Source organism: Geotrypetes seraphini, chromosome 16, assembly GCF_902459505.1.
Source record: "Geotrypetes seraphini chromosome 16, aGeoSer1.1, whole genome shotgun sequence".
NCBI lineage: Eukaryota > Metazoa > Chordata > Amphibia > Gymnophiona > Dermophiidae > Geotrypetes > Geotrypetes seraphini.
This window is the reverse complement of record NC_047099.1, coordinates 3,419,508-3,434,590: the sequence shown is the minus strand read 5'-3', so window position 1 is coordinate 3,434,590 and position 15,083 is coordinate 3,419,508. Positions and strand designations below refer to the sequence as shown.

Here is a 15,083-nt window from a genome sequence, read left to right as displayed (position 1 = left end):
TTCTGGCAGCCATGTTTAAAGCAGATCCACCCCCACCACATGCCTTGAATGGTGTTTCTCTATTCATTCAGAAGAGTTTGAAGGGTTGAAGATCTCACACTAGGTGGGGAGTTAGATAACCTCCGGGTGTGTAAAATTCATAGCAGTCTAGGAATTGTAGCTACCTGTGATACTGTGACTTTAAAAGCTGAACTGTGAGCAGCGAGACACTCCCATACTCTGGTTGCTAAGTTGTAAAAATGAGTCTTATCTTATCAGAGTGGAGCTGGCACAGGAAGCCTTGTAGATTCAGCACTATTATGTTTTGTAGGTTGGTTGTTTTTAATTCATTTTAAGGCAGGCCAGTCTCCCATGCCCCACCCGCTCCCAAGATTCATGGTCCAGGAGAAGGTCAGGGTGGTCTGGCCTGAGCTGCAGTGAGACTTCACGATTGAGGAAAGGGAGAGATTGTGATCTCAGGTGAGATACTCGGAGTCTGTATTTTGTTCCTCTGTATAGACCCAAGTTTTATATGCCCCATTACCTCAAATCTCTTCAATGCCCTCCATGCCTAGCACCTGCTTTTCTCTCAGAGAAAGGCTCCTTGTAGATCTGAACTGAACAGGATCACAGGCTGTGTACAAGACAAGTCTCCTTTACACAGTATAATGAGTCTCGGCCTGAGCAGAAGGCAGGTCTCCTTGATACAACACAGCTCATAGAATCACAGATTAGGCTGGAGGTAGGTCTCCTTTATATAGCACGAAGAGTGGGAGGCAGGTGTCCTTTACATGGCTACACAGGACTCCAACATGAGCAAAAGACAAGTCTCCTAAATTATTCCACTGCAATCCAGTGGTGAAATGACTGATTTTATATTTCTCAATCCCTCCCAGTCTCTTCTTCCCCTCAGAAACACTCCCTCAGAGTGGAGGGATAAGGGTGTCCAATGATTCCCAAGAAAAGATCCAAAGACAGAGGTGGAAAGAGCTGTTACCCTGTCTTTATCCCATGAGATACTTCTGTATCCCTTAATACACATAATGCTTTATCTCCTTCTACAGAGGTGGAAAACAAACCACAGTGGAGAAAAAGACCTCAAGTTTTGTCAAGTCAAATGAGCCCTCAGTTCATTATAGGTCATTAAAAAAACTCCATCAACAGCCTGTAGAAAACCAAGTTCCCAAAACTAGAAAAGTTCATCAAATAACGAGATGTAAAACAGCTACCCGGGAAGGCAATTGCTGGCTAAAAAGTCCAGTCCATATGATGCATATGTCCAAATCAGCTAAGCAAAGTACGTCTAGAGTAAGCAGTGTTCAAGATGTGCTACTTTGGTTTCACCCCCTGAAGACGTGCAAGCAAAATGGAGTACTCCCGTAGGGATTACAAATATTCACTGCGCGTTTGCACAGCGCAGTGGGTTTGGTCTCTGTGGTATCTACAGGCTGTTGGTGGAGTTCTTGATGAACTAAAGGCTCATTTGCTTTGCATTTTTTTTTTGCCGTTTTGATGAGCTCTTTGACAAAGTGTGAGGCCTTTTTCTCCACTGTAGTTTGTTTTCCGCCTTAGCAGAAGGAGATAAAGCATTTTGTGTATTAAGTGATTATATGTATCTCTTCCAGTGGGTTTTGGCATTATACCTCTGTATCTCACAATTAGGGCTCTTCTTCCCTCCCTCCTTGGTCCATCCAGTCTCAGTCTCTTTTCTTAGGCGCGGTTCAAGTTCTTCATGGACTTTTACCCTTCATTACTGAATCTCCTCCTGTAGCTAGCAATAAATCTCCACTCTCAAAGGTAGGCACCCAGCCAATCAAAAGAAAAAAAAAAAAAAAAAAAAATCAATGTACGAGTTTCTCCAAAATCCCTCTGACCCTCTTTTCACAATCTCAGAATTTCTTCCTCTCTCCCAATGACACACCACTGTCTCTCCTGTATCAGGCTTCTCTGTGCCCAGGCTGGTCAATCATTGACAAGAGTTCAGCCCGGTTCACAGCTCTCTCATCCCTATTCCTCTCTTTGAGAGCCGGAGATACGGATCAAACCTAGCTGGTAAGGACCCATGATCGCCTTGAACCCTCCTTCCTTCCAAACATCACCACTATTCAAAACCTGCTGAAACCTTTAAACACGCTGGAACTCCCTCTTCCCCCTCTTTGGTGGACTCTATTCTTGCTTGAAGACTTTCCTCAGATCCTAGAGTGACTTTCCTGTCCTTATCTTGAATTCTTCTCCTCTCATGTTTTCACTTTTCCTCTGATGCAGGAGAACTTGAGCTCTGTGATAGCTCTGGAGTCAGAGAAAAGGGTGAGATTCAGTGACAAGTGGTGACACAGATGAAGCTGGTACTTATTCTAGAATCACCTTTCTGCGGTTGGCTTCATCTCAATTTCTTTTCCTCTTGTTAATATCTTCACCAATCCAGCATGTACCTGGTCCATGCATGAGAGTTCCACAGGGATAAAAAATGTTGTTCATGTCGCTGTTATTACATATTGGCTGGACTACTGCAATTCAGTCTATTTGAAACTAACCAAGGGTAATCTACAAAGACTACAACTGATACAAAATACTGCGGCTAAAATGATTTCCGGGAAAAGAAAGTGTGATCATGTATCGCCATTGTTGGAAAAAGCTTCATTGGCTTCCTGTTTGCATGCATTGTCTTTAAGATCTTGTCTGGTAGTTTTTAACCTTTGGTTCCATTATCTTGGAACGCTCATAGATCAGACTTTGTGAGGATTACACAAAAACTTAAGCTCTCATTTCCCTCACGTAGGGGTATAAGATCTTTTGGTAAATTGGGGAACTCTTATATTTTCCAACTAACAGAGATTTGGAATGGTATTCCATTGATGATAAAAGGATTACTGTTGATTCTTTGCAATCATTTCATAAAACCTTAAAAACACTACAGTTTTCAAAACAGTTAACAAATTAGTTCTGGTAAGTAATCTTTCTCTTTTATGCCAATGATTTTCTGTCTCTGTTTCTTTATTGTAATTTAACTAATGACTGTTAACCGAGTCGAGCTCCAACTTTTGGAGATGATCCGGTCTACAAACTTAAGTTTTAGTTTAGTTATTTAATCAGCACAGAGGGTTTCATCTTCACAAGGGTGCAATATCCCCAAATTATATTTGGACCGGCCTGGGATTTGTGCAGACAGAGTCCTTTGAGTAACTATTTTTGTTCCAAACCTTGTTATTAGATTGGGTTAAATTCTAGAAGGTGTCGTCATGGGGATGGGGTTCCAGGGGAGGGGGCAAAGGGATACCTACCAGCTGCTCGCATTAAGTGTGTCATAGGGTATCTCAACTCAGCCATGCCTTAGGGTGGGAAGGCAAAAATGGAAAGGACCAGCACAGTGATGTTTTATGCACCATCTTGGCCTGTCGGATGATGATTTCCATGATAACACACAAGACCTCTGTGCCGCCATCCATTGAAATTGAAGGAATGGTGCAACTCCTCAGCTGGGTATCCAATTTGACATTCGAGCAGTAATCGCAAAAATCCTGTATTGATTCCGACTCTCCCTCCTTCTCTTCCCACATTCTTTTTAGGGCTTCTCTATTTTATTGCCTGACGTGATTTTTATTTGTTTTATGCTATTTTTTTTAAATTAAATTGCTAGGATTTGGTTGTGATCCACTTAGTTCTAATATTCAGAACATGAATACAGATAATATACAATATCATGCTGAAAAGTTAAAGGGGATGTCTGTGTGGTTACAATCAAAGAGATTTACATATTTTAAGCAGGTACTTTACTTTGTACCTGGGGCAATGAAGTGCTGTTACTTGCTGAGAGTCACAAGGAGCTGCAGTGGGACTTGAACTCACAACCTCAGGGTGCTGAGAGGCATCTGCTCTAACCACTAGATCACTCATCCACCACTTCGGGGGCATTTTACTAAGTTGTGATAATAATAACTTTATTTTTATACCAACAGTTCAAAGTGGTTTACAAAGGAAGAGACTGTATACAAAACCTTCCAAAATTACATCAACATAATAGGAACAAATAGATTTGTCTGGAGGCATTCGAAGATACATCCAAATAGATATAGAGTCAGAGAAATGTATTGAAAAGATAAGTTTTAATTGACTTTCTAAAGGTTTGGTAGGAGAATGTGTTTGCGCTATACTTAGTTAGACATTTATTCTATCTGTCTGCTTGGAAAGATAGTGTTCTGTCTAGAAATCTCTCATAGATACAACCCTTCAAAGATGGAAAGGCAAATAAATAAGCACTATGTGTGCAAGTTGTGCCTGAGAATTTGAAATAGTATGATAGATAAATTGGTAAAGAGTGGTATTACCACCCTCTAACACAGGTGCTTCTCACTCGCTAAGGCCATTTTACTGCAGCTAGAAAATGGCTGATTGTCTATTTTTGCATTAATGGCCAAGTTGTAATTTTGTCCTTAACGCACTTACAGACACTCTTTTATCTCAGCTCCAGGTCTCTGACAGTTGTGCTGGTCACTGAAGACAGCCGGATTCTGAATTGAAATAACGATTCCCCAAACATGATGTTGCTCAGGAGGTTTGCAGATAATCTCTGGCATCTTGTAGTGGTTGTTCTTACATTCATTTAGATCCTTGTCTTTTCCAGACAAATGTTCCCCAGGCCTTTTGGCAGCCCTGGCCATCTGAAGCAAGGAAACTGGCAGCAGGGGATTCTGGTTAGTGCCAACTGTGATAAGATGGCTCAGCGTCAGTCTCACTGAGGGAGGGATACTAGGGACCCAGAGATTATACCACCCAGACCCTCACAGCGACCATGACACTGGATCGGCGATGGAGAATCATCAGGAAGACTGTGATGATGTCAGGAATGGCAATGATTGTCATCGGGGTGGTGCTGGTGGCGTTTTCTAACCGAATCATGCCCTTCGGCATCTTCTTCTTGGTGGCGGGGTCTGTGGGAGTCTTGGCCTACTTCCTGAGCATCCTGGTGAAATACTTCAAAACGCCAACAGCCAGAGCAGCAGGAAACACTGAAGAACAGGCAACCGAGAGAAGCTCCCAGACCCAACAGCAGGAGAGGTCAGTGATAAGCCACCGTCATGTATTTGTATGTCTCTGTAAAGTGTGTAAGAGTCTTCCAACCACATGGTTTCAGTCACATTAGAAACATAGAAACATGATGGCAGCTAACGGCCAAATGGCCCATCCACTCTGCCCATCCACTATCTCCTTCTCTCCCTATGAGATCCCACATGACTGTCTCAGGCTTTCTTGAATTCAGACACAGTCTCTGTCTCCACCACCTCTTCAAGGAGAATGTTCCATACATCTACCACCCTTACTGTAATAGAGTCAGGCAGGACCCCTAGAAATCCCACAGAACTTGCCTCCATATCTGATCGAAACCATGAAATTGTAGCATCACCCAAATGGTAGGAATGTAGGTGAAGGACTTCCGCACATCTCCAAGGAAACAGTGTTCCTCCCACTTACATTATAACGACCCTCCATACCTCGTTTTATGTGAATCACTAGGATACCTGCAAATGGCTCTGACAAAATGCCATTTTTCAGCTGTGACATCAGCATGAGCCTTTGATGAAGATCTGCCTTCAGCTGTCTGTGCTGTATTCATGTGACATCAGCATGGCGTGCTAGTAAAGATTACCTCCGCTTTCTGTGCTGTGTTTACACTTTGCGTGATGCCAGGATGGCAAAGGAGGTTTGCACAGGGCAATTTCCAGAAGCCCTTTCCTCAAGTGAAAGGTTTATGTGAAAATTGCCCAGCATGTACAAATATGCTGAGAGAAGGTGCTGAAGTGGAGAATAAAATAACCTCTTTAGATCTGGCTTTTGAAAACTAGTTACATTGTTTTAGTGAGGAAAAAGAACCACAGAAAATGGAGGCAGAAATGTCTACAGATTTCTTCTGTTGGGAAATGTTGAGACTTAAGGTAGACATGTGCTTTCCCTTCAAACACTGGTTCAAAAGCACCAGTGGACTTTGCCATCATTGCAGAAAGTGTGGGAAACAACCTCTTTAGGGGGATATTTTCAGGAGAATTCTATAGGTGGCGCTGTTACTTGCTACGAGAGGGATGCTGAAAAGTTTCTCAGTCCAACCAACCAACTTCCTCAATGCTGAGCGTTATTTTGCCACTGTAGCTGAAGAGTTTTATCTGATTTCATCAAGGGCCATATTCTGTAACCGGCGCCTAAAAGCGGCCGCCGATTGTGTGTCAATTATTCGACAGCGCTGGTTACAGAATGACGTCTAAATTCAGCCAAGATAGGTGGCTGAAATGTAGGCCCAGAAAACCCTGGCCTTCATATCAGCCACCTATCTATACCGCCTCAGGATTATAAAGTCAGGTCGCAGCAGCCATGAGGTGATCACGGCAGGAGGAGTTATTCCTGATCAGCTGAGCCAACAGTGTTTGATTCAGGGAGTCCTGCCGGCTCATCTGATCATGGGGGAAATATCCCTGCCATGATCAGCGGACCCCCAACATTGGCAGGAGGGATGCCCATGCCCTCCTGCCGGAACCCCTATAAGTGCCAATTTGCAGAAACAAAATTCTCTGTTTTGACATTGTTTCAAATCATTGACTGAACCATAACCAGGTCATTCTCTTCTTGGTTGGGTTGAGAACTTTTTAGCACCCCCAGGTAGTGTGAAGAGTTTCAGGCTTTGGGAAGCAGAGCTGAGATTATGATGTCATAATGCCTCATTCCATCAATAGGAGCCGACCTCATCAGTGATGTCACAATGGCTTGATTGTCCTAGACTTGACTAACTTTTGATGAAACGTTCTCAGTCCAACTGAACAATTTCCTAAATTCTGAGCGTTACTTTGCCACTGTAGCTGAAAAGAGTATTATCTTATTTCATTAAGGGCCAATTTGCAGAAGCAAAATTCTATGTTTTTGGCATTGTTTCAGATAATTTATGGAACCATATCCACTTCATTCTCTTCTTGGTTGGGCTGAGAACATTTCAGCACCCCCTCGTACTTCTTTGCCAAAAAAGCATTCTAATGGGAGCAAAGCCCTAAAACAGGGCATAAATGGCAGAGCCACATAAACCCTTTTTAGAACAGTGCCTAAGTGTTTCTGCGTGGCTCTGCAAAGGGTCGTGGCCTGGGAGGGACATGGATGGGTCAGGGATGTTTCCTTAAAATGTGATCTGTGATCAACTTGTATGCTAGGATCCCAGTGCCACACACTTCAAACGCTCGTTATAGAATACCGTTCAATGCCAGTTTTTTCCAGCATCAGATTTGGAACTCCATTTCTGAATCCAGCCCTTTATAACTGCAAGCGTAGGTTAAAAGTATGCGTGTGTTCAAACTGAAAAATTAGCCCAGGAAAGGTGCCCACTCCTCTGCACCCGCTGACTTCTCTGGATATGTGTGTCAAGTGGGGAATTTATCTGCAGGGATGATTAAGAATTGTGTAATCATAGCTCCACCCTGTGGACACAAGACAGACTTCAACCCTTGGTTTTCCTAAGGATGAGATTGTCATTTAACCTCACATTTATTAAACTTCAAAAAGATATAAAAAGGATGAAGTTGTTTCAGAGGAAGGCTACTAAAATGGTATGTGGTCTTTGTCATAAGGTGTATGCGGCCAGACTTAAAGATCTCAATATGTATACTTTGGAGGAAAAGCGGGAGAGGGGAGATATGATAGAGACATTTAAATACCTATGTGGCATAAATGCGCATGAGTCGAGTCTCTTTCATTTGAAAAGAAGCTCTGGATTGAGAGGGCACAGGATGAAGTTAAGAGGTGATAGGCTCCAGAGTAATCTAAGGAAATACTTTTTTACAGAAAGGGTGGTAGATGCGTGGGACAGTCTCCCAGAAGAGGTGGTGGAGACAGAGACCGTGTCTGAATTCAAGAAAGCCTGGGATAGTCCCATGGGATCTCTTAGAGAGAGAAAGAGATAATGGTTACTGCGGGTGGGCAGACTAGATGGGCCATTTGGCCTTTATCTGCCATCAGGTTTCTATGTTTCTATGCAGGGCAAGGCAGTTTACAGACTAAAAAATGAGTGAAAGGAAAATACGATGTAAAAAGAGAACAGCAAACCAGTCAAACCTTCAACATGCCATATAAAATAATAAAAACTGACACAAGTATTTACACATTGTACACGAATGGTGCTCAGAAAAGACCTAGCCATGTCTGGGTCAGGTGCTGTAGGTCTGTTGGATCAGCCAACTGACTTAGCTCATTTCAAAAATGGTTCCTTGTTGATTGTTAATGGCAGATTGTTATAAAGAGCGGGTTTCAAAGGCCTACATTATAGGCATCTTAAGTCCTTTAGAAAATTGGACCAATCTTTTCTAGAACATAAGAATTGCCGCTGCTGGTCAGACCAGTGGTTCATTGTGTCCAGCAGTCCGCTCTCACGGCGGCCCCTAGGTCAAAGATCAGTGCCCTAACTGAGACCAGCCCTACTTGTGTATGTTCCGGTTCAGCAGGAACTTGTCTAACTTTGTCTTGAATCCCTGGAGGGATCCCCTAAAACAGACTCCAGAAGAGCGTTCCAGTTTTCTATCACTCTCTGGGTGAAGAACTTCCTTACGTTTGTACAGAATCTATCCCCTTTTAACTTTAGAGAGTGCCCTCTCGTTCTCCCTACCTTGGAGAGGGTGATCAACCTGTCTTTATCTACTAAGTCTATTCCCTTCATTATCTTAAATGTTTCAATCATGTCCCCTCTCCATCTCCTCTTTTCAAGGGAGAAGAGGCCCAGTTTCTCCAATCTCTCACTGTACGGGAACTCCTCCAGCCCCTTAACCATTTTAGTTGTTCTTCTCTGGACCCTTTTGAGTAGTACCGTGTCCTTCTTCATGTACGGCGACCAGTGCTGGATGCAGTATTCCAGGTAGGGGCGGCATGAAAACCTTCTCCGATCTGTTCGAGATCCCCTTCTTAATCATGCCTAGCATTCTGTTCGCCCTTCTCACCGCCGCCGCACATTGCGCAGATGGCTTCATCGACTTGTTGACCAGTACTCCCAAGTCTCTTTCCTAGGGGGTCTCTCTGACTACCGCACCAGACATCCTGCTTTCGTGTATAAGATTTTTGTTACCGACATGCATCACCTTACACTTATCCACGTTAAACCTCATTTGCCATGTCACAGCCCATTTCTCGATCGTGTTTATGTCTCATTGTAGGTTTTCGCAATCCTTCTGCATCTTCACTACTCTGAATAGCTTCGTATCGTCCACAAATTTAATCACCTCGCTCGTCGTACCAATTTCCAGGTCGTTTATAAATATGTTGAAGAGCTTGTTAAAGCTCGTAATTGAAGCCAATTTACTAAGAATGCAATAGTTTAAAAAGAGTCACAGTTGTTTCTCTCTTTACACACATGCTATAGGTTACACAACTGATCTTCCTTTCTCAATTTCTTCAGTCTAATATGACTCAGACATCAGACTGTTCCAATGAGTTTTCTAATTCCAGGTGGTTGCGCTTTGTCTTACTGCTAAGTATAATAGATTGTGTTTGAAGGGCTTCATGACTTACATGATTTAAAGGTGGCTATGAGCTGTCCAGGGGAAGGCAGAGTTGCCAACCATTGATTATCATAATGTTATGTATCTGCACCTTCTCACCCCATCTATTAGGGTGCTATAATTAAAACAGAACACAGCAGTTTGCCATCATGTTTCTATTTAACGCAGAAATGCATGCACCACTTCTTACTCTTTCCCCACCTTCTCCTGTGCCCTGTTCAAACACATTAAAACAGTAGCTAAAGCTCTTTGATTTCTTGTTTAAATGAGCTACTAATAATAATCAGAATCCTTAGCTGTAAGAAGTTTAGCTCTTCCAAAGGCAGACTTATACTAAGTTTACTTTCAGAATCCACCCCCCCAAAGAACAAAGGATAAAGGTTAACATCCCATTCACTAAAAAGAGGACTTGAAATTCATCTGGGCAACAAATAAACAAGAACCTTGGGAATGAGACATTTTAAACATAAGAAGTGTAGATTCTCTAAAGGTGGAGGTTCAGCAGAGAATCAGCTACATGTAGGTGAAAAATAGCAAACTGAAATCGAGTTTTAACCATGCAAATTTAGACAAATTATCAGCTGAACCCTTGGATAGCTACATTCAACTGAAATCTTCCCTAAGGTTAGGTATCCTAAATTTGGCTGTTTTAGAGACACAATAATCATTTTGAGAAAAGTGACCACTTGGAAGGTTGTTGGTCACTGAAGTTCGAAAGAATTCATATACCTGGGGAATTACTACACACTATAAGAAAATTGATATAAGTTTATGAGGTTTTGATTCACATTTGTTTAATAACATGGAAAAAACGATAAGTACTGTATTATTGCTGAAGGGAAGACTACCTGTGAAATCTCACTCTCATTTTGTTTTCCTATCCTAGGAACCAGTCCATTTACAATGTCCCCGCATACGAAGAGGTAGTGAGCCCTGACTTCAGACCTCCCCTAGGAATCTGGATTATTTCCCCAACCCCATATACTCCTTCACTTGCTGATCCTCCTCCCTACAGTGTTGTGGCCAATGAACCAATTGAATCTAATAGCCAAGAGACTGCACCAGCATACCCCAATTCACCAGCTGGAACAGACTCTAATGAGGTCACTGCTGTACATGGAGGAACCTCAAATTCCAATCTTCCGCTACATAAGTTACAAAGGTTCATGTCAGATATACATGAGGTGAATGGAGTCCAGGAGGTGCCAGTGCATCTGGAGCCCCTGACACCTCCCCCCATCTACCAGAATCCTCTAGAAGATGTGGTCTTTGAAGAAGACTTCCAAGCAGCATTATAAAGAATTCTATCAGTTGAAAGACTCTCAATGGAAAAGAACAAGCAGAAGGGTGGTTATGTCCTATAAATATGCTGCACCTATGAGATCTGGAGCCACGTAGGGAGTAGCCCGTAGCCTGGAGGATTAGGAAGGCAATCAATCAGTAGGTCTGCTCATAAGAACCAACAGAAATTGACTTGTGTTCAATAAACACACTTTATAAATGTTTCCTCTTAAGGTTCTTCATTAATCATCCCTGACTCAAATCCTGAGTGGACTCTGCAGTCTGGATGCATTTGTGTAATATTACAAGTAAAGCTCCCTGTATACTGCAGATTTGAAAAAAAAATAAAATAAAATATAAACCTGCAAAATTGTCCCATAAATTAATGCATAGACACAGAAGATATTAGAAATCATAGTTGTTGATCAAGTTTGAAACATATAAACATGTAATTATTATTATGTATTTAATATTGCCTTTGTACATTTTCTAAGGAGTTATAAACGTCTCAGGAACTGACCATGTCTGATAGACAGATTAACAGTGAAATAAAAAAAAAAATTTGAGGATAATAGATAACCAGGCACTGACTGTTACAAACCTACCATGGAAAAGGAACAGGGCATTGTGTCCCATGAGCAGCTTAATAAGGTTCTGCATTATAAACCCACCATAGGGAGAAGGGAAAATTCAGCACCATAGACAGTTCAGTAAGGCTCTTGCATTATAAACTCAGCATGGGGGGAAAACAAGACATTCAGCACCGTGGACAGCTCAGCAAGGCTAGACCCACCATGATGTGGCCATCCAGCTCTGAAGAAACACAATACTCATGGCTACAGACATTCCAAGCAGCCACTGAGTGTGTCCACAAAAACCCAATGTGAGTCAAACAAGACATTCAGAGCTATGGATATCTGAATCAAGTACTTATTACGGTGGTGAAACAGGACATACAGAGGCAAAGGCAGATGAATCCAATTCAATAAATGTTTTGCCAGAAACATCTCAAGTATTCCAGGTGTACTGCAGAAGATGAGAAACAAGATACTTCACTAAAACTTATGAACCAACTTTATTTCAAATGCACTTTCTTATCAAACTTTTAGGAAGTCAATCAAAACTTATCTATTTGATAAATTTCTCTGATCCCACTTCTGTCTTGATGTATTTCTAAAACATTTCCAGACAAATTTGATTGACCTGATCATGCTAATGTAATTTCAAAAGTTTTTTGTAATATCGCTGTCTGTATACAGTCTCTTCCTCTGTAAACTGCTCTGAACTGTTTGTGGTATTGATGTATATAAAATTAAAGTTATTATTATTATTTGCTGTAGTAGGTCAATGATCAGACAAGAAGAAACATTCCTAGCTCTGCCCTAAACTTGAATGCCTTTGGCCTGTCACTAAGGAATAAAGGTGTTCAAGCCACAAATGTTTTATTTAGTCTCCCTTGCAGTTTATGGGACTTGTGTGTTTTTTTGCAGTTGTTGAGGCTGTTTTGGAGGGTGGTGTTGACAACCTACTACTCAAACAGTGACATCACATTGCTCAATGCTACTCATAATTGAAAAAAAAATTGGAAGATATGCGCGATTCTACAAAAGACAGGCATGCCTATCACATGCCTAACACAAAGTAGGCTTGCTTAGGGGTCTTTAATGGAGGCCTTTAAAACTCTGTACTATTTTAGAGGCACCTAAGTTTTAAGTTAGGTGCTGATGAGTAAAAAGTAGTAAGTGTGATTAACTTTAGGGGCCTATCTTTTTTAGGTGCCAATTACAGAATCCGACCCACAGGGGAGAGTGGAGAGTGGGCATTCCTGCCCTAACCTGTTAATGAATGCTAGTTGGTTGGGTTAACCAGGAGCCTTTACTTCCTCCAAAATATGTGATGGTAAGTGCTCCAGCTGTAATTTTTTTTTGTAAAAGTCTGCATTCTAATACTAATGGCACAAACCCATATATTGAAAATATAGATCATAGAAAATATGACCTAAGCATGCAGGAAAGACCTGTGTAAAGTGCACTAAGGCTAATTCTTACCACAGCTTAGGAAAAAGACTCCAAACAGCATTTGGGTAGGGTCTTGTGAACACTTTCTACCTGTAAACTTTGCATCATGTTTCAAAGGGAGTAATTTCTCTTTTAAAAACTAATGTGGTTTTCTATAAAGACTGGCATGCAGAATTTTGGAAATCCAAGGTACATGTGTATTGCATATACCTGAACTCTACTCCAGGGCACAAGAATGCATCTCCAAAGTGCACATACAGTTTTTCACATATGTGTTTGCATGTACTTATGTAGCCTTGAATGAGTGGATTAATCTCCTTGTACTTCTGTACACCACTAATTGGGTAATAAAAATAGCACTCTTTCCTCTCCTTGCTCCTTTTACAGTGTTCTTCACAGATATTCATACTATCAGAAGTGGTGCAATTATACTGTGGTAACAATCACAAGGGGTAGCCAGGACCCCTCGGAATCCTTCAGAATCAGCCTGGTCTTTGCAATTCAAATCAAAATACTGTTGCATCCAATGGGTGGAGGTCTCCAGAATTCATTAGACAGAATATTGACCTCTTCAAGAACCATCATGTAGGCCAAAGGTGCTTAAGAAAAGGACAGACCCTCTGATGTAAGACAAGAGGCCAAGGTCTGAACCTCATCAGAGATTCCTACTTCCTTAATGGCACTCATTACTTTATGAATGCAATTTCTGCTTGGGGAAAGTACGTACCAGCTTTTTTTTATCACCTAAATAAGTCATTTGACTTCATGCTGGCCAGTAGCCAAAGATCCAAGTTAACATCCACCTTACATACATAATTATAACAATGTTAATGTCTTATAATATACGTGTGATGTTCAAAGGTTATATGAAATATTCCCCACCTTATGAAGCACTGAAGTCACTGAAGTGGAGAGAGGATAATTTGAGTAGAAAGCTACAAATCTATCCTAAAGAAGGGGAGATGGGATGGGTTTCATTTAACCTGGAGCAATGAATCGATGTCCCTTGGATAGCAAAAGGTGATTCCACTGAAAACAAGGGTCAATAATTATCTCTCTCAGGTTCAAATCCCACAGGGAAGAGAGAAGCTATATGTTAGGTGAGACTATCTGAACAATGGAAGTAATCTTCAAGGAAATACTGGGATTGCCCAACGCGGAGAATTTTCCTATTTTGAATTATTATTATGTTCCAAAGAAAAAGAAGCTTGAGTCGAATCAGGGAGTGGATCAACTGGTATCAACGGAAATAGATCTAATGGGTTTTCTAGAGGATAGTCAAGATTTGATCCAGATTCGATCCACCCTAGTGATAACCTGCATGAGTGAGATGGATAAGATTTTAGTAATGAAAATGTACTTTAAAAATCAAATAATAATAATAATAGCTTTATTTATATCCCGTCATAACTTTTCAGTTCAAGATGGTATACAACAAGAACAACAAGAGATGCTGTAAGGACAGCGAGGTTACATCATTTAGATTTGGGAAGGTGTGGAAGACAGTTGAGTGAACGGGGTGGTAGGGTAGGAAGAAGGAGCAAATGAGAAGAGGTAAGAGATGAGCGGAATAGAAGGATCAGATAAATTTGTCGAATAAGTGGGTTTTTTTTGTGATTTTCTGGTTGGTGTGTTCAGGATTAGGTTGCTTAAGGTGTTGTTCCAGATCCCTGCTTGAAAGGAGAGTGTTCTGTGGAGGAATCTTTTGAATTTGCATCCTTTGGGAGAAGGAAATGTGAACAGTAATGTTCTATGAGAGAGGCGGAGTTTGTCCTGTAGGAAGAGGTATTTCAGGAGGTAGGTGGGTGCGGTGCCGAGGTCTTGAAGCAAAGGCAACCAAATTTGAAGATTATTCTGGCCTCGACAGGTCGCCAGTGAAGTTTCTTGTAGTATGGGGTGATGTAGTCAGATTTTTTCAAGCCAAAGATTAGTCAGATGGCTTTGTTCTGGATGAGTCTCAGTTTCTTGATGGATTTTTTTGTGAGATCCTAGGTAGATTATGTTGCAGTAGTCCAGTGAACTCTGGACTAGAGACTGGACCAACAGTCTGAATGATGTGAAATCGAAGTATGGTTTTAGTGTGCGTAGTTTCCATAATAAATGGAAGCAATTTTTGAATAAGATGTTGGTGTGGGTTTTGAGTGTCAGTTGCTGATCTAGGGTAACGCCTAGGATTCTGACAGTAGGGTTAATTGAGAAGTCTATTCCATTTAGGTTGATAGCCGATTCTGTTGGTGGATTTTCCCTGATGTTTCTAGAGCCACCCAATTAAGAAGGAAAGAGTTTTTGA

At 41.5% G+C, this 15,083-nt stretch overlaps 1 protein-coding gene across 1 annotated transcript; it reads left to right on the top strand.

Moving 5' to 3' along the window:
* Nucleotides 1-260: 260 nt before the first annotated feature.
* LOC117349578 lies at nucleotides 261-12,143 on the top strand. The gene is made up of 3 exons (XM_033923168.1): nucleotides 261-459; nucleotides 4,601-5,034; nucleotides 10,381-12,143. The coding sequence occupies exons 2-3, from the start codon at nucleotides 4,769-4,771 to the stop codon at nucleotides 10,790-10,792; spliced, it is 678 nt and encodes a 225-aa protein (XP_033779059.1). The 5' UTR covers nucleotides 261-459; nucleotides 4,601-4,768; the 3' UTR covers nucleotides 10,793-12,143.
* The last annotated feature ends 2,940 nt before the right edge of the window (nucleotides 12,144-15,083 follow it).